This window comes from Lemur catta, chromosome 14, assembly GCF_020740605.2.
Source record: "Lemur catta isolate mLemCat1 chromosome 14, mLemCat1.pri, whole genome shotgun sequence".
NCBI lineage: Eukaryota > Metazoa > Chordata > Mammalia > Primates > Lemuridae > Lemur > Lemur catta.
Genome location: NC_059141.1, coordinates 41530628 through 41554744, shown reverse-complemented (window position 1 = coordinate 41554744; position 24117 = coordinate 41530628). Strand labels below are relative to the sequence as shown.

The 24117-nt window shown below is 36.4% G+C and overlaps 1 protein-coding gene and 1 long non-coding RNA gene across 3 annotated transcripts in view; one reads left to right on the top strand and one right to left on the bottom strand.

Moving 5' to 3' along the window:
• TMEM26 (transmembrane protein 26) overlaps nucleotides 1–15823 on the top strand; it is a 39605-nt gene extending 23782 nt beyond the window's left edge. Inside the window, exons 5-6 of the mRNA XM_045568350.1 lie at nucleotides 8949–9025; nucleotides 11675–15823. Coding sequence (XP_045424306.1) covers nucleotides 8949–9025; nucleotides 11675–12111 — 514 coding nt within the window. The 3' untranslated portion in view covers nucleotides 12112–15823. The remainder of the gene's footprint in view (nucleotides 1–8948; nucleotides 9026–11674) is intronic.
• Nucleotides 9019–23622, bottom strand: LOC123649992. 2 transcript variants are annotated; one of them, XR_006739203.1, is made up of 5 exons: nucleotides 23562–23622; nucleotides 22593–22677; nucleotides 18096–18155; nucleotides 10068–10144; nucleotides 9019–9041 (listed from the first exon to the last, which is right to left on the bottom strand). It is a non-coding gene; the product is annotated as an uncharacterized LOC123649992 (long non-coding RNA). The 2 variants fall into 2 exon arrangements; XR_006739204.1 differs by lacking the exons at nucleotides 9019–9041; nucleotides 10068–10144; nucleotides 18096–18155 and adding an exon at nucleotides 21834–22074.
• Between the last annotated feature and the right edge of the window lie 495 nt (nucleotides 23623–24117).

Here is a 24117-nt window from a genome sequence, read left to right as displayed (position 1 = left end):
TTGATCTATCACCTTCACAGTGTTGAGGTGTGTAGTTTTCATGCCTTATGTATGTATGGTTAATGCTTTACAATGTATAATGTATTTTCAAATATAGTACAATGTGGTTACAAGAAAAACATGAAATCATGACTGAGCACATAAAAACAATAAATACCAATAGTGATAGGGAGATCACAATATAAAAATAACTATACCTATATAGAAATAAACATGCACATGCAAAATATCTAGGGAGATGGAGTGGAACATAGGATAATAAAAGAGATATTGAGGAGGGAGACGTTTTGGGGACCAGTCATAAAAATGTGAGAAATGCCCAATTCAGTGATCTTAATGGACTGCTTTGTAGTCTCATCCAGAAATGACACCAAGGGGCAATTTATAAATCTATGCTTGCCAATAAATGTTGAATATTCAATAAGTTCACAAATAACATTGTAATTGCCCAGCAAAACAAACAAACCAAAAAACCAAACCCAAACCAAAAGACTTTGAAAACCATAGGGCATTCTTTCATTCACTAACTATTGATTGGTTGTCTAACGTGCTAAACACTGTGCTGGGCACAGACTGGGGAGCAAAAGGTTAGCAAAAGGACACAGTCCTATCCCAGTCAAGACTATTTCCGTTCAGCAAGAATTTAGGAAGCACTTGATGTTTCAGGACACCTTAAATATCTCCAGTTTCTTCTATAACCTACAGATTAATCTGAATGCTTCATGAATATATATTTTTTAATTTTAAACTTATACTGTATCCCAAGAAAGCTGATGTTTAATGGGGCCAAATAAGCTATGTCATAGTTTATACAGTTAATGTTAAAAATTTCTTTTCAGTTTTAATTAGCAAGGATTGAAGCCATTTTTATTTGTAATATTATTTCATTGTGTCAGTGGCTTTCCATAATCCCTAATCCATCCCTCTGTGCCTCTATTACTCACATACCTCCCCTTCCCCACAAAGTCAAGGCTCAGAATGAATATAGAGTTTTTCTTCCTGCTGAATGTCATCTTCCAAGTTCTGATTTCCTGTCTCAGGTCTCACCTATGCTATAAGAATTGACACTGCAAATGTCTGTCTTTTCAAAGCAGACCCTTAATCCCTTCCTACTGTACAGTGTGAGGTAAGCCTGCCCTTCTAGGCTCAAAAGGACAATCGTGAAAAATAAACTTAATATATAAGTAAAAGATATTTACGTGTAATTGCAGATCACTTCATTGTAGCCTACTCAGCATTGCCTATTATTATGGCATTATACTTTCCCTTGTATTTTATGACATATTTTGGGCTGATAGATTTATGTGGGAGAAAGCCTACAGGATGTCTACATCACAATGATATCTACATCTCTTTCCTATATTCTGGCTAGTATGCCAATTGCTATTTTTTTTTAATTGAAATCAATTTTTTTGCTCTGGGCCACACTGAAGTTCATCTGCCTAAATTTTAGGAATTTATATAGGCTTGTAAATCCTATGATTCTGTAATTTTTCTTAACAGCTTTATAAAGTTGTATTTTAAATACCACAAATTTAACTATTATAATTCTACAGTTCCATGATATTTAGTAAATTATAGATTTGTTCTTCCATAACCACAATCCAGATTTAGAACATTCCCATCACTCCAAAAAGATTCCTTATGGCTCTGTGCAGTCACTCTTCACTCCTACCACCAACCCTACGCAACCACTGATATACTTTTTTTAAATGGCATCACTTACATTTTCTAATCTTTTGCTTTTTAAATATTATTTATTTATTATTAGTATTTTTATTTCAGAGTATTACAGGAGTACAAACACTTTGGTTACATAAATTGCTTTTGCACCCCCCGAGTCAGAGCTATAAGCATGTCCATCCTCCCCAATAGCGTTCACTGCACCTGTTAGGTGCAAATTTACTCATCCCCCCCCCCACTTACCCAATACCCTATGAATGTTCCTTCCCATATGTGCACATAAGTGTCAATGGATTAGTACCAATTTAATGGTGAGTACATGTGGTGTTTGTTTTTCCATTCTTGTGATATTTCACTTAGAAGAATGGGCTCCAACTCCAGCCAGGATAATACAATAGGTAGTTTATCACTTTTTATGGCTGAGTAGTACTCCATGGTATACATATACCACATTTTATTAATTCACTCGTATTGATGGACACTTAGGTTGTTTCCACATCTTTTCAATTGAGTGCAGATGTCTTTTTTCTAGAATGTCTTTTTTTCCTTTGGGTGGATACCCAGTAGTAGGATTGCTGGATCAAATGGTAGTCCTACTTTAAGTTCTTTGATGTATCCATACTACTTTCTGGAGGCACACTCTTTTTGTCTATAGATTTTCCTTTCTAGAAATTTCATGGAAATGGAATCATAAAATAGGGTGTCTTTTTTTTACTTAGCATAATGTTTCTGGGGTTCATCCATGTCGTTTTGGGTTTAGTTCCTTTTATTAATAATTGCTAAGTAGTATTCCATTGAATGCATATAACGCATTTTGTTTGTTCATTCAGTAGTAGATGCATGTGTGCATTACTTCCTTTTTTTATGTGTGTGCTATTAACAATGATGTTGCTTATGAACATTCACTTACAAACTTTTGGCAGGCTATGTTTTCATTTCTCTTTGGTAGATCCCTAGAAGTAGAATGGCTGGTTTTATGTTAACTTTTTAAGAAACCTCCAGAATTTTTCTCAAAATTTTCAGCTATTATTTCTTTAAATATTTTCTCCTCTTTGTTCTCTATTTCTTCTGGGACTCCTATTAAAAATGTGTATGCTTAATTGTGTTCCATAGGTCTCTGAAGCTCTGTTGATTTTTTTTTTCAATCTTTTTTACTCTTTGTCCTTCAGATTAGATAATTTTCATGAATTTATCTTCTGGGTCACAGGGGTCTTTTTTCTGCCATCTCAAATCTAGATGTAAAGTCAAATTATAGAGTCCCTCTAATAAATTTTTATTTCAGGACTCATATTTTCAACTCTAGGGTTCCTATTTAATCATTCTTGTAGTTTCTGTGTCTTTACTTAGATTTTCTGTTGAGTCATTGCCATCATATTTTTCTTTAATTTCTGAAATTTAGTTTTCTTTAATTCTTTGAACATATTTATAATAGTTACTTTGATTTCTTTTTCTGCTAAATCAAATATCTGGGCCCCATTAGGACCAGTTTCTTTTGACTGTTTTTCGCTCCCTGATTATAGGTCACCCACTTCTGCTTCTTGCATGTCACATACTTACTTTGTTAAAAACTGGACATTTTGGGTAATATATTGTAACAATATATTATCCTCAGGCTTTTCCCCCTCAACACTTGAGGCTGCTTCTTTTGTTGTTTTATTTCCCAATCTGAAGGATCTACCTCTTCTTGGATTGTAACCACAGGTATCCTAGGTTGTTTGTTTTTTTTATTTGTAACTCTTAGTTTTATTCTTAGCTTGACATCTTAGCAGCCACACCTTTAACTACATAGCTTGAGGTCAACCAATGATTTGGGCAGAGATTGTGATCAAACACTTTGAGCCCTCTGCCTTCCACACTGATGATCTGTGTATGGATTGCGTAGCACATTTAAGGTTCAGGAAGTTTTCACGTCTACCTCAGCCTTTAATTTCCACTGTGTCCTCTTGGGTCTTCGCTGCCCTTGCCTGCAATTTCTCAGTCAGCCAAGCATACAAGAGAACTCTAGGCCTTTTATAGCCCTGTCACTTTCAGAATCTCTTCATTAAATTTAGAGTTAGTTCATCTTTCACTCCAACTGGGATTGCAATTTCAAAGTGGATTTTTTGATTCATTCCAACTAAGTTTGTTACTTTTATTGACCATACCCCTGAATGTGAGTCTTCATACTCCATTCCAAATCAAGTCAGGACCCTCTGGCCACAAGGAACCCCTGGTGTTCATTGCCAAGCCTTCTCTGGTAAAACCACTTTGATTGATCAAGATGGCCTTCGTGTTTCCAGAACTTGAATACACTTAGGCAGGGTTTTTCCTGACTTTAGGTTCCTGACTTCTCTTTTCTTAGAGCATTTATTTTACAAAACTTGATATTATAAATTCTTTCTCTAGTTCTTGAGACATAAATCTTCTCCCAGCCTCTTGCCAGTTTACAACCCAATAATATCTTTCTCAAGGACCTGGGAGGCATCTCTTTAAAATGTAATCATAAAGAAAGATAGAACCTCAATATCCCAGTGTCTGTGGGACAGTAGGATCCTAATTTGATAAGTGCCAATTAACAAACACAAATGGCACAATCACATTGAGCAACCTCCACCCTAACCGTCTCCAGGACTTTCTACTAGCTCTCTCCAGCGCTTAAAAACTTTCCCATCTTTTGTTTCAGGAGAGTTCAGTCTCTCTCCCCTATTGCAATAGTCTAGAATAAATTCTTCCTCACCTGTTTAACGGTGCAATTTTTCTTTAACACAGCCAAACTGGGGATATGGGAATATCCATGGGAAAGAATGCTGTAGGTTTCCTGAATTTCTGCCAGTTTTTGATGAACAAATGATACTCAACTTGTTTGCCTTTGGTTGATTTCCAGAGCCCTGAATGGTGAATACTGACAATTTGTCCAGTATTATACATGTCTTTTGGGGAGAGTATTTGCCAACTTTTTCATTTGTTTATAGCCAGCCTCCAACATTTTCACAATTCAGAATTTCAACATCATTGCCATGAAGAGTTCACTGGACATTTTACACATTTGGAGATCACTCTATGTAGTATTGTTGTTGAACATAAGTCATTTGTTAACAAGAAGAAATCGGTTTTCCTAGCATTACTGGTATTTTACTGTGAGTATTTGACCACACAAAGGAGAATCTTCGTATGTTTACATTGTGTTTTCTCTTCATTTTTCTTTGTTTATCTTGGTGAAACATTGCTTCCAGGAGAGGTTAACACTTTGTTTACTTTCTTCCTCTCTTTCTCCCTCTCTCTCTTTCTCTCATTATGAAACTTCTCTGAAAGTGTTTGTCAATTTAAAAAAAAAAAACTGGATGATTTCTATCCCCTGATTTCCTCTTGTCTGCAGGAATATTTACACTTCCAAAAAGAAATAGTTAAGTGAATTGCCAAATATGACTTTTTATTTCTAATTTTTACCCACCAGATTGAGTGTACTGATCTGCCAAATGCCAGTCTTTTATCCTCCCAGTTTTTCAAGCAGAACAGTGATACTCACATCAATAATTTTCCTTCTCAAGATCTTTTGTCTCTTTATGAATCAAGTTCATCAATTCTGCTTATGTGCTTCTTCTCAGTTGACATTTGTGAAGGCAGATCGTACATAGGGGACAATGGTAGACAAATCCACCCCAAAATTCCTTGGCAGAGCTTGAGTGTTTGTGATGTAAACTCAGTGATTTATTTACATTCCAACATTTCACCTTCCTGAGTATTTTTACTGCCTGATCTAAAAATTCATATTTGCCTGCTTTAAAAAATTTCTGGCCTACTTTTCCAGTTACTTTTGATAATTTTACTAATATGTTTCTCAACACCTACATTCTTCCATATTTTGTGTGTGTACAGATAATACATGCATATGCAAAAACCATGCATTCATTATTGTATAGTTAAAGTTGGCCTTATATAGGACTAGGATTAGGCTATCATTTATTCCTGTTTTGTAAGAGGATGAAATTGAGACAGTTTAAAAAGCATGTTGACATAATAATAAAAATATTACTATTACTATTAGTTAATGTTTGTCACTTGCTGTGTGCCAAGAAGTCTGTTAAGAGCCTTAGTTTAATAAGTTATTTAGTCTTTACATTAACACAATAAGGTAGATATTATCATTAGCACTATTTTATAAGCAAGGAGTACCAGGCAAAAGAAATTTAAAAAGTCTCAAAATTACATGTAATATAAAAATATGTAAATTGTAGTGATCTACCCTAATAGTCTAAGAGCTTTAAATGGTTAACATAATTAAATAATGTAGTTCTTAAAAAGTCTGGTAGCTTTTGTCATCCTTATAATGTAAATGGGTAAATTAAAATATATAAATGTTAAATGACTCGTTCATATTCATATAACTAGTAAGTGATCAATCTGAGATTGGAGTCTCACATCCTATCTCATTAGCAAGGCTTGGAGCTGGTATTTGAACTCCAGGTCACTTGGCACCAGAGCCCATGCTTTGCTTTCTACTGCCTTACAGACAAATCGCACCTGAGTTTTTGGTAGAATTATTGAAGTTTTGGATTAGAGAAAACTTCAAAAGTGACCATCTTATGAAAAATTTATTTTGTATCTATTTTTTGAAAAATACTCTCCAACATATCTTCAACACATTTTTCTGTAGGTTCTATTTGAAAAATTCCACTAATAGAAGATATATTAACCCAAGAGGCAACTTATTCTAGCTTGAGGTAATGTCATTAGCACTTTCCTCTATTGCGATGAAATTTGGATTCTTAGAGGTGCACCTAAAATCCTTTGAGCCTGAATTGGCCTTCTAAAGTCACAAGAAATAAGTTTCATTCCTCTTCCATATTATAGCCCTTGAAACATATGAAATAAAGCTTGTAAGGAATTTTCTCTAGTTTTCAGTTTCTTGAACTATCCCACATGTAACATGGCTCTGAGTTCCCTTACCATCCTAGCTTTCCCCTTTTGGTACAAGTAACTTCATAAACGTTCCTCCTAAAACATGAAGCACCAAACATAGTATCTCAGGTAGGTTCTGAACATTGTAGAATAGAACAGAGCTAAAACTTTCCATTTCATTCATGGAAATAGTATAGTGTCATGGTTCAAAGGGTAGATGCTGAAATCAGCTATCTAGTTTTGATTTCTGCTCCCAACACTTATAACCACATTACTTTGGACACATTTCCTAAACTCTCTATTGCCTCATTGGTAAAATGGGAATAATAATTGTGCCTACTTTGTCGAGTTGGTGTGAGATTAAGTGTGATCATAGTGTTAAGCATTTGGAAAACTTCCTGGCAGGTAAGTCTGAGATCAGAAACATTATTTAAAAATTCAGGCACTGATTGAAGGTCTACTGTGTATAGACATTGACCTTGTAAAGAGGGAAAAGTTATAGTCTGCATTCCCAAGGCATTTCTTCTTAAAATTCTAGACTTTGTATTGTTTCTGAAGCAACCTATGATTGCATTTGATTTTGCTAAATCATAAATCATGTCACACTGTGGACTCATAATTAGATAATAGGGAAAAATCCTTGAGCCTTTCTTATAGCTGCTGCTGTGAAATGCTATCTCTTCTATCCTATTCTACTCCTAATCTAGGTCATTTAGTTACATCCTTCAGAATCCTGATTGTGTCTTCCGGGATACTGGTTTTCTATCCAAGCTCCATGTCGTATGTGCACACGAGAAGCCTCCTATAAATGTCATCAACCAAGTCATGGCTGCAATGTGAAGTAGAACAGACTCAAAGGCACAGCCTGCAGCAACCCCTTGGAGAGCTCCCTGGGGGGAGTCATTTACACAGTTAGGATTCCACCTAACAGTCCTCACACCCAGAACATTTCTTAATTTTGTTACTAAGGACACTATGGGAGATTTTTTCAGAAGTTGTGTTTAAATCCAACTGTCTATCATCAGTTTATATAGCATTACCTGCTTGGTAATCCTAACTCTATTAAAAAAAAAAAAGAGGAAATAATCTTAGTTGAGTGCAATTGTTCTCAGAGAACCTGTGCTGATTCTTAGTAATTACTGTCTCCTTCTACAGGGGCTCTCAGAAATCTTTTAAAAAATCACTTATATAATCTAATTTGGGATTAACAGTAAATGTGGTTTTTGTACTTTGAGATATTCCTGCTTCGTTTTGAAAGTTGAGACGTTTTCTGTCACCAACCTTGTCTCTACCATTAACTGCCAAGACAGATAATGATGGCTTAGAAATCTCATTTACAAATTCTGAGTTTTGAGATTTAATTTTTCAGGGCCTCAACACTTGAAGCATTTAAAGATATCCCTTACAATCACCTCATTTAGTTTGGTTTCAGTTACTCTTCCTTGATGCTTTTCCAGCCCTCTTCAATCTGAAAATCCCTCTTGACTGAAGATGGAAACAAAATCTGTTATTTTACCACTGAGCTCAAATTGATAACTTCCTTTGTATTTTTGCTAAAAATGAATGTCACTTTCTTTAATATCCTTTGCATTTCTATAACCTGTATTCTTTCTGACTTTAGTCTTCGTGACCACTTTTCTAGATCTGTAACATTTGTATATTTGCCCAAGAATGGGCCCTTCTACTGTACATTCTACCATTCCTTCCACAAATACATGTTGAGTGCCTGTTATTTGTCAGGCACTGTTCTAGGCACTGAGAATACAGTGTTAAATGAAACACACATTCCTAGTCTTACATCTTAGTATCTGGTGTAGATATCTTTGTTTATTGGATTTATCTCCTCACTATTTTTTTCATCTAAGGACAGTTTCCTTTTACATGCTGAGCTCTTTCATTTTTCAGCACCATTTAGCTCTTTTGAGATGTCTTTTCAATTAGATCCCTGGAGTCTTAGAATCATTGTTAGTTTTTCCCCCTGGAATTTCTTGAAATCAGCCCTCTGAATATCCATGTATATCTATCGGGTATCCATGTATACCTATCTGAATATCCATCAATCTCTAACTTTTTTTCCCAAACATGTCTCTGCCATGTCACCATGATTTTTTAAAGCTAAAGACAGCAATATGGTACCAAGAGGTTTTGTATAATTCTTGCGTATGTTGAGTTTTAAGTCTCAGATTATTTATTTTTCAATTCTTCTTTATTATTCCTTTATGATCATGCATGAATTTTTTTTCATGGATTTATTATATCACCAAGATATTTTGGCAACTCACAAGTGGTTTATTATGCATATATTCAAATATGGGCTGGGAAGATTTCTCTCTTCTGCACTTGATCATACTTTTTAGTACTAATTGAAAGTTTTGTCTGTATTCTAGGAACAGCCCTGCACTAGTCTATGCTATCCTCGTTATATGGACTTGGAGCATGCTGCAGTTTCCACTGGACCTGGCAGGTAAGTGTCTTGATGTCTGTGCAAAGAAACAGAAAATTACAACTCTTGATTATAAACTGTACTAAAGCTAAGGGAGGAAATTGAGAGGATTATTGTTGCGATATCCGAGTGTTAGTTCCAGTTCAGCTTACAAGGGAAGTAGATTGAAACTTAGGAAGCCATGAGTGGATCCACTCTGATACAGAGTGAGCTTAAGATAGTTGTGTGGATAATCACACAGCTTTTGATTCACTTCAGATGGTGGTTCCATTAGTTATGATTTGTAAAACCTCCTGCAAATCAGTTAATACATCTGTGCCTCAGTTTTTTTCATCCATGAAATAGGGATGTTAATCATAGTAGCCAGGGCTGAAGGTTCTTGGGATGACTCAATAAGACATAGTTTGTAAAGTGTTTAGCAAGTTGCTGGCATATGAGTGTTATCTCTTAATATTTGTAAGGGGTTATTTTCATTTCTTTGTCAGAACCATGTATTTGAACCTCAGAGAAAGAGTCATTTCAGGAGTAAAAATTAAAAATTAAAATCTCCCTCAGTGGTGGCTCTTGGAATCCCACTGGTCTTACTTTAACAAAGGCTTATAAACTCCTGATATTTTGCAAGAACTAAACTGTTTCCCAGGAATTTTATACTAGTGATGATCTAGAGTTACATTGTCCAACATGGTACCCCTCAACCACATGTGACACTTTAAATTAAAAGCAATTAAAATTGAATAACATTAAAAGTTCAATTCCTTAGTCACACTAGCCACATTTCAAGTGCTAATCACCATAATGGCTACTATTACTATATTGGACAGAAGAAATATAAAACATTTTTACCATCACAAAAAGTTCAATTGGATAGTGTCGATCTGGAGTCATCCTATAACTTCTCAGAACCCTACAGTTTTGATTTGGGAATTCTCTTGGATGCCACTTTACTCTGAAGAAATTCTAGACATGAATAATTACAGTTTTTCTTAGTCTGACTTTTTTTTTTAATGACATCCTGCCTGATGGCCTCAGGATAAGAATTAATCCATATGACAGAAATATTTACCTTTTTTCTGCATCTTTTTTGGCTCTTTTTGATAGGTGCCAAGGTCAGAGGCCATTTTAGACCTTAACATCCACTTTCTGAAAGAAAATTGTCAACCAGAATCAACAAAAAGAGTTGCTGTGGCTTTGTTGAAATATCCAAAACCTAATTGCTGATTAATAATTACAAACAAATGTATGTTAATAACATGCACACACAAATTTTGTCATAGTGCGCCCTTGAAGGTACACTGTGCTCATTGGTCAGCTGCTGTCTATTAATAGAATATTAGGTGCCATCACTGTAGATATTGAGTAATAATACCCTTAGGAGGTCCTTTGGGAGCCATCTCCTGACCTAGCCTCTCAGGAAAGGCTATTATTGATCTTACATTAGCTTTTCTTTTGTCATTCACTCTCTGATCCTCACCCTCCCCTATCTTGTGGTTTACAGCCTTGGTAAGAAAATTTTTATTTAAGAAAGAAATTTTGTAAACTATCAGGGGTGATAATGTTATGCAGCTGTTTGAAAAACAAAGACCAAATGTTACTTCTGACTAAATCACCATTGTATTTTCCAACAAACAGTACATTATGTTCATCCATATCAAAGCAGCTTCATCATATTTGCAGGCTCCAGTAGACGAAGGCATTCTTTGTTTGAAAACTCCAAATGGAAAGCTTCATTATTATAAAAGGATTATTTTCTGCCCTTGACCCTGAATTAAATTTACATTTTAGAAATTAAAACAAAAGGTTCATCTGTTGATTGGACCTCCTTTTGTTCAGCTGGAAAATCAGTAATTACATCCAGTCTTTCTTGTAAACTGTGAAACAAAAGCATAAGGAATTAGGACAAAATAAAATAACAATGGCATTTATTTGGGCTTCCCCCCACCCACCATCATTAGAAAAATATGTTTAACATAAATTAAGTTTGAATTTGAATAAGTACTTGAATTTTCACAGCACAATTTACCCGTATCACTGAGTCAACCAGTAAGTAGGTGGATCGTAAAGTGAGGATCTAGACTGATCTGGGCCATGTACATTTGCTCCAACTCCCAAACTTACAGTCAAGCACATCAGTCATGATCCTAAGGGGAAGACCGTGGAAGAAAGTGAAGGGAAGGCAGGGCTTTTACTCTGATAGAAACAAAATGAGGCCATGAATAGGCCTCCGTCCTCACGGATGTCATTGTTATCCCAGTTTTCAAAGGAAGAAACTGAGGTCCAGGAGGTTAAGTGACTCTGCCAGCATCTCACTGCTAGAAATTGCAGCAGGCAGAGGTGCGTCCAAGCCTGCCTTGAGGCCTGGAGCACACGGCCGTGCCACCCACACACCGCAGACCCCAAGGACACACTGGTGGTTCCTTTGTTGTTTATTCCCTGTAGTCTCTTTACTTGTGCTTTCCCCAGAGTGATGACAAAATGATCTGAAATTTTTAACAAGGATGGAAACCACGTGGCAGGGTGCTCTTATTTGTTCCACCCAAAATTAAGCTACGGGGTCACTTCCAATCGTGTACTAGCACAGCCCCCATTGTTAATGACTCGTCCCCATGTCATTCTGTCTGACATGTCTACATTCCAGAGAGAGATGGTAAGATGTCTGGCTTGGCTTTTCAGTCCAGAATTTCGTGTGCCCCCTGTCTGTGACAGCGAGAGGATTCCTCAGCCTGTTCTTCTGCCAGTACAGTGCCGATCTGTGGAACATCGGAATCAGCGTCTTCATCCAGGATGGCCCCTTCCTTGTCGTACGTCTCATACTGATGGCCCACTTCAAAGTGATAAATCAGATGCTGGTGTTCTTTGCTGCGAAGAATTTCCTCGTGGTGGTGTTGCAGCTGTACCGCCTGGTGGTGCTGGCCCTGGGAGTCCGCGCCTCCTCCCACGGGCAGGCAGATGGCTCGACGGGACCGCACAGTGGCCCGGGACAGCCATCCGAGCGCGGGCCCTCCCCGCCGGCCTGGCAGCGGGAGCCTCGGGACGGCCTGGCGCTTCCTTTGCGGGCCACCGCTGTCGCCTCTGACCACACCTCCGAGGACTTCCACCCCACACAATAATTATGTATTCACAGCCTCGTGCAGCTAGGACCTTGGACTTTCTGGTGCTTCCTACGGACAGGATCGCCTTCTTTCTTTTTCCTTTCCGACTCTGGCATATCATGATTTTCAAAAGAATAACATAAAAAGGTGATCTTAAACCGAAGCCAAGGAATTTTCTTTTTGAAATTGAATGGAAAGAACTTTGATTAGTGGCTCTCACTTACAACTTCTGTGTGATGGTATCGGATGTTGTAGTTGTTCAACGACTAAGTGATTTGTTTGTCTACAACTGTTTGAAAAAGCTACGGGCAGGGTTGGAGTGACATGCCCCTGAAAGATTTAGTGACAACTGTCGCGGCTGTTACCTGAAAATAGAGAAGCTTTGAACTTTGGCTCCATTGTCAGACTATCTCGTCTGATCTTTTCTGCAATGTCCCTCTGACATCAAAAAATGTACATTCAGTGAATGCAGAACAAATGAAGGGAAAAGTGCCTTTAAAATTACCTCACTGTGGGCTGGAAGCAGTGAAAATCTCTGCCCAGCTTCCGTATCATAGAGAGCCCTATTCATCGCTGCACAGCCCTTCCCAGGAAAATCATTTTTCTGGGCTGATGTGGTATTCTGTCATGGCGCATATGCTGTTACAGAAATTTTATTGCTTTTGGCTTGGGTACTACGAAATTCACAGCAAGCCATTTCGGTTACATATCTACTGGTGGCAAGGCAGGAAATACTGGAAAAATGCTAGCAAAGTCACAATTTCCACTCTGAGCATGATTTGCAGTGTTCATCAGTATGTTCCTGAACCCCACTTTACCATTTTCTATATTGCCAAGTCGAATCACGTGGGCAGATGCAGGGAAGCTCTGAAACAGTGAATAAAGGTGTTTCGGGCCCTGTAAGTGTTACCATGGTTTCTGGTGTCTGCCAGCAGTCGCGGAAAAAAAGCTGCAGCTCCTCTGAACCGCCACTACTGGAGACGGCCTTTGGTCTCAGGGAACACGGGGATGGAGGACAGCATCAGCCCCACTCATGGCCAACAGCCAGGGAGGAGTGACGGGGCTCGGAACGTGCCACCACACTGTGGGAATAATACACATTATTTTCCTGCAATAAGACTTAATTTTCTCAGTATTGAAATAGCTATACTTTGCTTTTACATACCTCTGTACTTTCCAGATGGAGGCAATTCAGAAGCTCTTCTTCTAGTGAATTTTTGCTTTAAAAGATGCAGTGTGAAAATTTGCTGGGGTGTATAGCAGTAATTACATAAGGCAAACAGTTACAAAACTGTTCTTTTAGGATTCAAAGCATAATTCTTCCTATGTCAGTATGCTCAGGAATTCAAAGGGACATTTAAGGTAGAGTGTACCCTTAATTGGGTATGACTTATCAACAACCAATTGGGGCAATTTTATCTATAAATCTCTGTGTGACATAATGTCCATTCAAAACACTTGATACAAAGTTTTATAGACAAATTCTGGTTTTATATAGAGTAATGCATATTTTCCAATAAATGGCTTCTTCAGTGCCATTCAGTTATATGTTTCTATTTCTTTCTTTCCTTCCTCATGCTTCTAATTTTAACAATATAATGATTGTAAAATGATGGATGAGACTGATAGAATACATTTATAATTTTCCATAATAACTGTATGAAAGTTAAGATCAGGAAATTATATTTACATGAAGTAAAGGACTTGACAACCTTTAAGGGCATGTTATTTAAAATGCTTAGCAATTGAAAGCAAAATAATAACTGCTATTTATAAAAATGTCTCAGCAGAATCTGTTTTTATGTTGACTGCTTTGCGTTGAATATTTTCTTCCCCAACATGTATGTGCTGCTTATTATTGCAGATTTGCTCATGGCATACTTTTCATGTTTTAATTTTTTCTTCCAGCAAAACAAACACTGAGCCTCTAAAAATAGATAAAGTATAAAGTAGTACGGCTGTTGCAAGGATAATTTTAAATACTTTCAAATCTGAGATTTGGCTTGGCTTCATGAATGAGTTTGTAGTGTTTAAATAAAGTATTTTGTAATTAGCACTGCTCTGAAGGCCTGAGAAATAAAAAGTCTGTCCAAAATCTAGCTTCGTTTAGAGTGTCAGGAAGTCAAAGAGCACCCAGGACTGTCTTGGCGATTAATGGTGGCAAAAATGGACACATGCTCTGCAAGGTTTTCCAGGAAAATCTGCTAAGGGCAGCATTTGTTAACCTAACTGCCAATACTCCCACTCCCTTAGACTGGATGTTTTTATAGTACGGAAAAAAAAATCTGTATTCATTTAGTTTATTTTTAAAAAGCTCTAAGTCCAGGTTGTATCCATCTCTAGGACCCAGGATGAAAAGTTAAAAATGTATTCAGTTAAATTGTATGTTTTTAGTGTAGACTGCTAAACATGGTAATGTTTTAAAACATCCCAGTGTTTGTTATAAAGTGGCTAGAACATCAGTTACCTCCCACATGTTGACACCCTAGGACTTGTTTACATTTTATTTGTAATAAGATAACTAGCTCACATCATCTGTATAATGTGACATAGCCAGACCTCTCCACCACCCCCCCCTTGCCACAGACACACAACAGACCAATTCCCCAGCCACTGAAAAAAGTGCCTTATTTGTGGTTGTTGGTGATGTTGTTATCGTTGCTATTGTTGTTATTTAATTGCTTTATTAAAGCTTAATTAAATGTTCTTCTTAAAAAGACGTCATTCTGCTTGTGAACACAGTACACATGTTTTAATGATACTGTGCAGAAACACATCTCAAGACCATTTTGTGGGTTTTCTTTGCCTTTGCTGGATGAGCCTCAAAGGACATAACTTGACATAGTAAAATTAGTAAACTGTCTTATCTGTGATTATTCTTTTAATTTTTATTGAAGCTGTAATAGATAGCTTAAAAAATAAAATTTTGTATCAGCCAGTAACAATTCTTTCTAACCTTCCAGAGAAGAGTCTTGCACAAATGGACCCTTAGCTCTATTGTAGTTCCACTAACACATAGCCCTTTAGGTCTTATAAAACTGTAAAGATATGGGCAAGAAATATCAGGATTTACTATTGCAATATTAATTGCTAACTTGTTAATTAATAGAAAATTTTCAAAGCTCTGCAAAGGCATGCATTGTAGGTGGACAAGCGTTAGGATTTCCACCCAGGTTTCAGAGTTGAACGTTGACTCTTATTATCTTTGACATTTAATCTCCATGACTCTTAACTGAGTCTCCTGTTAAAAAGAAAGAATTGCCAAAGCAAGGCTTCTGTCTACCTTAGTGCCCCTCCAATGCCAGGAAAGAGAGATGTTGAAATATACTGCAGAGACTCAGAGATGAGAGTGAAAAAGCCAAACAGTCTCGAATTAAAAGAAAAAAAGGAGACTGTTAATTTTTTTTCTAATTTCAGACTTCACTTTTTTACTTAGTGGACATTCTGATCTAGTTTCAGAAGCATCTGATTTGAGGTTAAACCAGGCAGCTGGAGGATGTTTATAGCTTTGAGGCTTCAAATAACTTTCCATGTGATGGAAGAAACTCTAAACAATGTTTGAATAATTAACTGCCACAGCCTTATATTTTATGGGTATCCATCCTCTGAATCTTTCTTACCAGAAAACTATATGAGAATATTTTCTCTGAAGTATGTATATTTGCACTATTTTCCTATGAATGACCTTTGTATTTCACTGTAAACATTAAATAGTGTGTGCACAACTTTATCTTAATGTCTATTTTTTGCCTGCTTTTCATGTCTTTGTTCTCTACTGCACTTCATTTTCTTTATGGTTTCTAAGCTCCAGTTTAAAAAATAAAACTAATCTATTTAGAATATGATTAAAGTGGCATTTCAAACCAGTGAAGAAAGGCTGACCAAATTTACAAATGATGTTGGGAAATTTTGCAATCCATCTGGAAAAAATAAAGTTAGATTTTTATCTCATGCAATATATAGAAATAAATTCCAGATGGATTACAGATCTAAATGTAAAATGAAAACTATAAATATTAGAAGAAAATATGGAATGTGACTTTAGTATTTGGGGGATGGGAAAGAGCTTCTGAAGCAAGACATGAAACCCAGAAGACACAAAAGAATAGACTGGCAAATTTTTCCTACATAAAAGGTTAACATTTCTGAATAGCAAAAAATATCATAAATATATTACTATTATTTTCTTCTCTGGAGAAAGGTGTCTGTGCAATCAGACAAGAGAGATGAAGTATAGAAATTGGAAAGGAGGAACCAAAATTATCATTTATTCATACAAGATTGAGTCTTGAACATCCAAGAAAAGCATATTAAAACCTCAGAAACTATTAAAAATATGAAATCACATGAAAATCAACAGCTTTTCCATATGTAGCACCACATAGAATATGTATTTGAAGAAGAGATTTTCTTTACAGTATAAACTCAAACCATAAAATGCATATGAATAAACTTAAGAAATGTATAAGATCTATGTGAAGAAAACTTTCAAATTATTTTGAGGGCCATAAATGAATAATTCAACAAATATAAAGATATATTCTATTGGAGAATGATAAGCAGGCTTGAAACTTTAAAAAGGTATCAATTTTCTCTACATTGATCTATAAATTTGATGCAATCTCCATAATGGTATCAAGATTTTAATTTTTTGTGACTATACAAGCTGATTCTAAAGACTTCATGATAAAATAAGCATGAAACAATAGCTGGAAAATACTAAAAGAAAGAGGAAAAATGAAAGAGAATTTTCAGTATACTTAAGTATGTTATACAGCTATAGTAACCAAGAGAATTTGGTTCTGATACTCAAATAAACAGTTAAAAAAGTGAACAGAATAAGGTTAACAAATAGACTGAGTTCTGTAAGGGGTTCTGATATATGATAAATCATGGAGAATGAGTGAAATATTATAAATGGTTTAGGCTTTGGAAAATATTAATTTGGATCCCTACCTCAATCCTGTGTCCAAAACATTTACAGATGGATCCAATAATTAAACATTTAAAATAAAGAGTAAACATATAAAACATTGTTTTTATAATTGTCATGATGAAAATTATTTCTCAAAAAAGATATAAAACCAGAAACCATAGAAGCTTCATAAATTTCAGCTCATGAAATTAAAGATTTTAGCATCATCATAAAAATACCATAAGTTAACTCAAAAGTTGAACAACAAACTAGGTAAATATGTTTGCAACAAATGTAACAAAGCATTCATTTTCTTAATGGACAAACAGCTCTTACACATAAGAAAAAAAGTAAAAACCCACTGGAAAAATGACCAAAAGACATAAGTATATGAGTCACTGCAAAAGGAATAGTTGAAGAAAAGCAAATCAAACCACAATGAAATACCATTTTGCAAATGCAGACTAAACTATAAGGTAACCATTTTTCATTTACTGGGATGGCAAAGAGCAGAAGGATTTTTAGAATGCTGTATTAGACGGGGTCAGAGGAAGTAGGCGTTCTTATTCATGGCTAGTGAGGGTGTAAATTGGTACAACTCCTTTGGCAGACAATTTGGAAATATCAGTCAGAAAAATACATTTATCATCTGAACTAGCAACTCCATTTCTAAGAACATATCCTATAGATAACATGTGTGCAAAAATGTGTGTATAAGGCTGTTCGGTATTTTCTATAGTAGCTGCATACTGCCCATCAATAGAGTCATGGTTAAATGATTCCTCTAATACTACATAATACCATGTCATTTTTGGAAAGAACGAAGTAGATCCCTAAGTGTTGAGAAGGAACAGTTGCTTAGATATTTTTTTTAGGTAAAAGTGGGGGTGTAAAATAAGTTAGTATGTCTCTCTTTTTGTAAATGTTATCTATATCTTTACAAGTAGCTAATAAACATGAAATGATGCTCAGGTTTCTAATGATCATGGACATCCTCTCCTTTTTTATTTTTATGCTTTTTATAGCTTGGATTTTTAAAATTATGCATTACTTTTATAATTTAAAAAGTAATTATAAAAAAAGATACCTGACCAACTGGTAAACTTTACATGAGCCTGCTGCCATGTACAGATGCTTTGACATCATTCTGCAAATAAAGTAAAAGCACATCATTTATTTTCCCCCAAGAAAACAAAGACTGTGCCATTAGAACTAAGGATGATATCCAGAAGCTTTAGATAAGTCAAGGGCTTCAACCATGTCAAATTCTGCTTGCCTTATGAAGCATCAAATACTTGGGAAATGAGATAATGAATAGATCCATAAAAGCACAGCAAAATCAAACTGACCAAAAAGATTGACTGGGTCTTTCTTGATGAGTACTATGGAGACTACTTTGCAGCTGCCAGTCTGACATTTCCACACTCCCTGACATTTATGGAGCCACCAGAACAAACCATAGAAGAATTTCACTTTGAATCAGCCGTGCTGATTTCCCCAGGAGAGATTGTGAACTGAAGGAACCCTGAAAGAGAAAACTTCAGAAACAATCTATGCATCTGTTTCCAAGTCCATGTTCACAGCCCATCTAATTTGTGTATGTAAGGTTTTTGATTTTGTCAAATATTTACTAAATTTATAATTGACTGTGGTGAGTGATCAAACAGGTCATGTGCAAATCTGATCAAATTATTGAGGAAAACAAAAATTCCTAAACCAACCATATGTCAAATATCATATAGTCTTTGTATCCTAACTAAGAATTTGGGGCAAGGAAAATTGGATCTACAGGACAAAATATGTTTTCTCTGTGGGTACTGGTGTTCAGCTTCTGCCAAATGCATAGCTGGAGAATTCAGATGGTTGTGGTTCTGGGATCTTGGGGGTTGTTTCTACCTTCTGGCAAAGAATATTCTTCTCTATTATCCAAGGGTTCCCATATGACCTAAGTGACAGCTAACAGATGGGTCAAATGCTATAATTATTTCATCAGCTCTCTTGGTTTAAACTAGTTCCTATAACTAGTGGTTTTTATTGGTATCTCTAGCCCTAACCTCCTTCCTGGTCTCCATGCCTGAAGTTGCATCCCCTACCCCCTGCATATTCTGCAAGCATCACAGACTCCATATATACAGAGTACATATCTTACCACATTCAACCCCCATTCTGCTCCCCTTCCTGTGTTCCAAATGTTGGCTACCAGCATCTCCAGCCACTCAAGCACCCATGCCAAATCCTTGGCACTTGCCTCTTCTTTCTTGTACTTCTTTTCCTACATAATCCCTAAATCCTGTCAGTTATGCCGCTCATGCTTCCTCTCAATCTTTATCCTACCATCTCTATCACAAGCGCTACTATTTTAATTTAGTTTTGCATTATTTCTTTCCTCAGTGTTGCAATTATTTCCCAAGTGGTCTTCCAACCTCCTGGTTTAATCCTCCATAATAATCTTCCAAACTTGCATTCAGAGCTGGCTGTTCTAAAATGCACATTTGATCATGTGTCTCTTCTATTTAAAACACTTTGATGAAGCCTCACTACCCACAAGATCAAAAATAAAATACTTGATATGTTGATTTATTTGCTATCTATCTTACCTCTAATGAAAACATTAAGGTCAAGGGTATCTGTCTTGTTTTATTGCTGTATGCCCAGTGGCTAGCACATAGCAGCTGCTCAAAAACTACTGTTGAATGAACTATATTTTCTGTGCTTAATTATACCTATAATTCTTTTACAAAACTAAAATCATACCACAGATTTATGTGTATGCCCTGCTACATTCATATTCATTTATTATAATTTCCTGAGACTATCCTAATGTTAACGCTTCTTCAAGAACATAACACCTACCTATTCCTCCACGTGAACGTAGAGAAAGACCTAATCATCAAATACCAAGAGCTTTCCCTTCCTGATGCTCTGCCTTTTTCTGTGGCCCCCTGCACTACTATGGCGATGTGAAAACCATCACTTCCTGGTTCTCCTATTTCCTCATCACTGCCTTCTTTTATGTCCAGGGGTCTGTTTACTCCCTCACTCTCTAAATGTGCAAGTCCTATCTTGTTTATTTGGACTAATCTCTCTGTGACTCCATTCTCATCAGTGACCCACTAAGAGTGTAATGCCTGCTTCCTCCCAAGCTTCTCTGCCATATTTCCATTGGCACTTCCAATCAACATGCCCACAACTGGATTCAAAACATTTCCTTTCCCAATCTGTTCTTTTTTTTTGACCCTTCAGTTTCTATTAACAGAACCACCATCTGTCCAATCATTTGTGTTCAAACTAAGGAGCCATCTTTGATTGATTCCCCTCATTCACTCATTTGCTGACTCCTACACCTTGTTTGCCTAACTAGTATAGTTTTGTTGCTTTCTCTGATTATGTAAGTTAAATGTGTTTAATGATTTCAAATATACAGAAAAGTATAAAAAGGGGGCTAAAAATCGCATGAACTCCTACCCTACTAAAATTCATTATTAACACTTTAGAGATTATTCTTTTGTGAATCCTTTAATACAGATAGAAAAATAGATGATAGGTAGATATAAATAAGGTGATATACTGGTTTATTTTTTAAAGATAAAAATACACTAAAAGGGTTGTGAAAATTGTGGCTTAATTTCAGTTTGTATTTTGAACAACTTCAGCTCTCAATCTTGTCAGTCTTACCTCTAGGAAGGTATATACAACCTCACTTGGAGAAATGAAAAATGTTTTAGGCCTTTTGTGAATTTGAAGCCTGGACCAAATGGTACCCCTGTGGTACATTCTGGAATTGGGACCTCATTTTATTTATCTTTCTATGCCCCATAGAGACTCTCATGGTACACGAGGAATAATTTTTTGCTCCATGAATTATCAGTGGCATCAACAAATATCTGTTAATACCTACCATATACAAGCCACTGCTAGCTATGAGAGGGATACACAAATGAATAAAACATTGCTCTTGCTTCTGAGTAAATCTATATCAGTAGCCTTTAAAAAAAAGTGCTGCAATAACCTCCATAAACTTCGCTTCCTACCACCTATCTTCTTGCCTGTGAAGTGCTCATTTTGGTTCTGTGTGAGTTTTGTGTAGAACCTGAAGTCCCCATCCATGCACTTTGAAATATGAGAAGGGATGCAAAAAAGAAAGTAGATCTTAGAAGGCTGATTTAAAAGAAATGAAAGTTGTTTGTTTTTTGAAAACACATTTTTGTAGGTCGATGGCCCTTTATCACTGTGGGATGTCCACCATAGGATCCCCCCAACATTGCAAGAGCTCATCTTGGACCTATAATGATTTGGGCTATGATCTGCTGTCTTCTCTTCAAAGGATGCAGCTCTTCCGGAAAGGCTTCTGTCTGAACTCAGCCATATTTCTATGCTCAAAGTGGTAAGGCACCATTCATGTGAAAGCCCCATGGAAGACTTAAAAGCATTGTACCGACCTTCAGAATAATCTAAAGTGTATTCCTGGTATATGTCCAGGGCAGAAGATGCTCACTTGTCATATGTGAGGGAGCAGAGAGATTTATTTTTACAGAATCATCGGTTGAAAGGAAAAATAGTTGGGACCATCACATTCCAGCCATCTCAATGACAGCAAAACAATCTTAGAAGGAAGACATACTCTGCCTATACTTGAAGATTACAATCTCTTTCATTAACTCTTTCTGAGTACTTTTTGAAAGGTTTAAAATTATATTAAATGACACATGGCATAAAAGCCTTAGAAAAAAATGTTAGTTTGGGGAACATGTCAGTCATTTTTAAGAGCAGATGTCTACCACTTCTCTCTTTTGGGAAGCAGCCCATTAAGCTGTGTGCTGCTGAATCAAATATGACAAGAAAGTTCATTCAGTCTGGTTTATTTTGGCTTGAGAGTCAACATCATGAGAGGCAATGGCTGGTATTTCTGGATCCGCTCTTGTTTCTACTTTAGAGACTGTTGAATCAGACTTGATTGAACTTGCAGACATCTCTGGTTCTGCTGCACCCACGTGCCTCCTCGCAGCCTGATCACTGGTGATCTTTATAGCATCTTGGTAATTTGTGTTTTAAAACTGGACACCTACCTGCACAGATGTAAAATTAGCACTAACCAAAATAAGTTCACCCTTGAATCTTTGCACTCTGTGTTCTTCCGTAGAAGACTAAACATCCAGGCACTGATCCATTTATTATACCGTACATGGCATCTCTGGAAATGACAGCCACATTCATCAAAACTCCAGTCCCTTGAAAGGGATAATGTTTAGGAAATATTTGAGCAGCTATCAGAGAATTCATCCTTGTCTTATGGCTTTTCTAAAACTTAATAAAAATCCTCTTTTCAATCAGAATCTTCCAAAAAATATAAACCTCATTTCTCCAACTTCTTAGAGAAGCTAAAACAAACGCTGACTGTTATAACTTCTATTTTTTAGCTTTAAGTCCCTCAAAAGTGCTGTTTCACTTAGTGTCATGCTATTGACTTCCTTTCAGATGTTGCCTGCACAAGGATTTTACTCATGATAGACTCAGCTCTCTCGCTGTACTTTGAGTCACATACTCCTGAAACATTTGAGTGTGGAGGGATGTTGGATCTCCTTACCTCCTTGAAAGTGAAGCAATGAAAGTTGAGAGAAGGGTCGTCCCTGTTATGGTCTAGTGAATGGCAAATCCAAGACCAAAATGACCTGTACATAAAACCAAAATACAAACAAAAATATAGGACAGAACAAAAAATTAACCTTCTTTAGTTTTCTGCTAATAACATACTCTCTGTAATATCCTTGAAATGATCTTATTTTCCAGCATTTTAGAGTTTATATGACACTTTCATGTCTTTATTGCAGATATCACAACCAATCTGGAGGCAAGTTTAAAAAAACAAACAAACACAGAAACCCAAAAGCAAATGAGGAAATAAGCACTCAGAGAGGTCATGGGATTTGTATAAGGTCACATCTTTGGGTCCAAGAGGCTCAAGTCCAAAGACTCAGCTCCTGAGTTAGGAATGCATTATGAAATGTTTGTGTTCCATCGGTGATCATTTGAGGGCACAAATCAACTTAAAAATCTAGATAGATTTGCTTTTCCTATTGGTCTGAAATTTTCCAGACTTAGCTTTGATCAGCACAATTGTTCTGCTGTTTGTGGAAGTGGGTCCAAAGCCACCTTGATGAAATGACAACTGCATCTCTCTGCATAATCAGAATGGGATTAAATTACCACCATTTCTTTGGGCCCTGAACTGGTTTGTTCCCAACAGTTCACATTCTCAGGAATATTGTAACACTCATCAAAAATGAGAAAAATAATTTGACTGCCTCTTTCCAAAGAGAGGTTTGCAGTGTGCACCATTGTTCAAAGAAAACTATTGCCATTGTTTCTGTGGTACTGGGATTAATTCTGTCAGAGCATTTTCTTTTGATTGTCTCCTCTTCTATATTTAATGGAACTGGAAAAAATAAAACTCATTTTTCCTCCTTCCCACACTGAAATCCTTACTGAATTTTCTAAGACAATTAAGAGAATAAAAGAAAGACACAGTGACAAGGAATATGTGAGGTTCTCTTACCGAAGACCTTTCCAGTTCCCATGACACAGACTTCTCCCTTCCCTTCTCTCCCCAGCTCTTCCTCTTTGCATATAAGCACTTTAGGTCAAGAAATATGGGTCTGCAGCAAGTAAAAGTGAAACTAAAACAGCAAGTCTTCCTTTCTCTTCTTTCTCTGACTTCTTCATCTGCATAAATTAAAACCTATTCTAAACTGATTTTGCCTACCTTTTCTTTGACATGAAAATAAGTTCTTACATACTCATTAAATGCCCAGTCCTGGTGGTGTCACCTCATCCTGTCTTCCTTTTCCTTAACTTTTTGTTCTTCAACTTCTCATGGATCTCTCTTGTCAGACTGGTATAATTCTTTCTGTAAAACCTGAATTGGTGACCTTGGAAAGTCTGAATTGCATCCAAAAGGAATTCATTATTGCATGGGGGTGACTTTGACTTTCATGAAAATGAATGCTCCCAAACGATCAGCGTTGGAAAATAATTCATTACACTTTTTTTTTATGGTGGGGAGGGGGATAAAATGTCTTACATAAAAGCACTTCTTGTATGAGTATACTGCA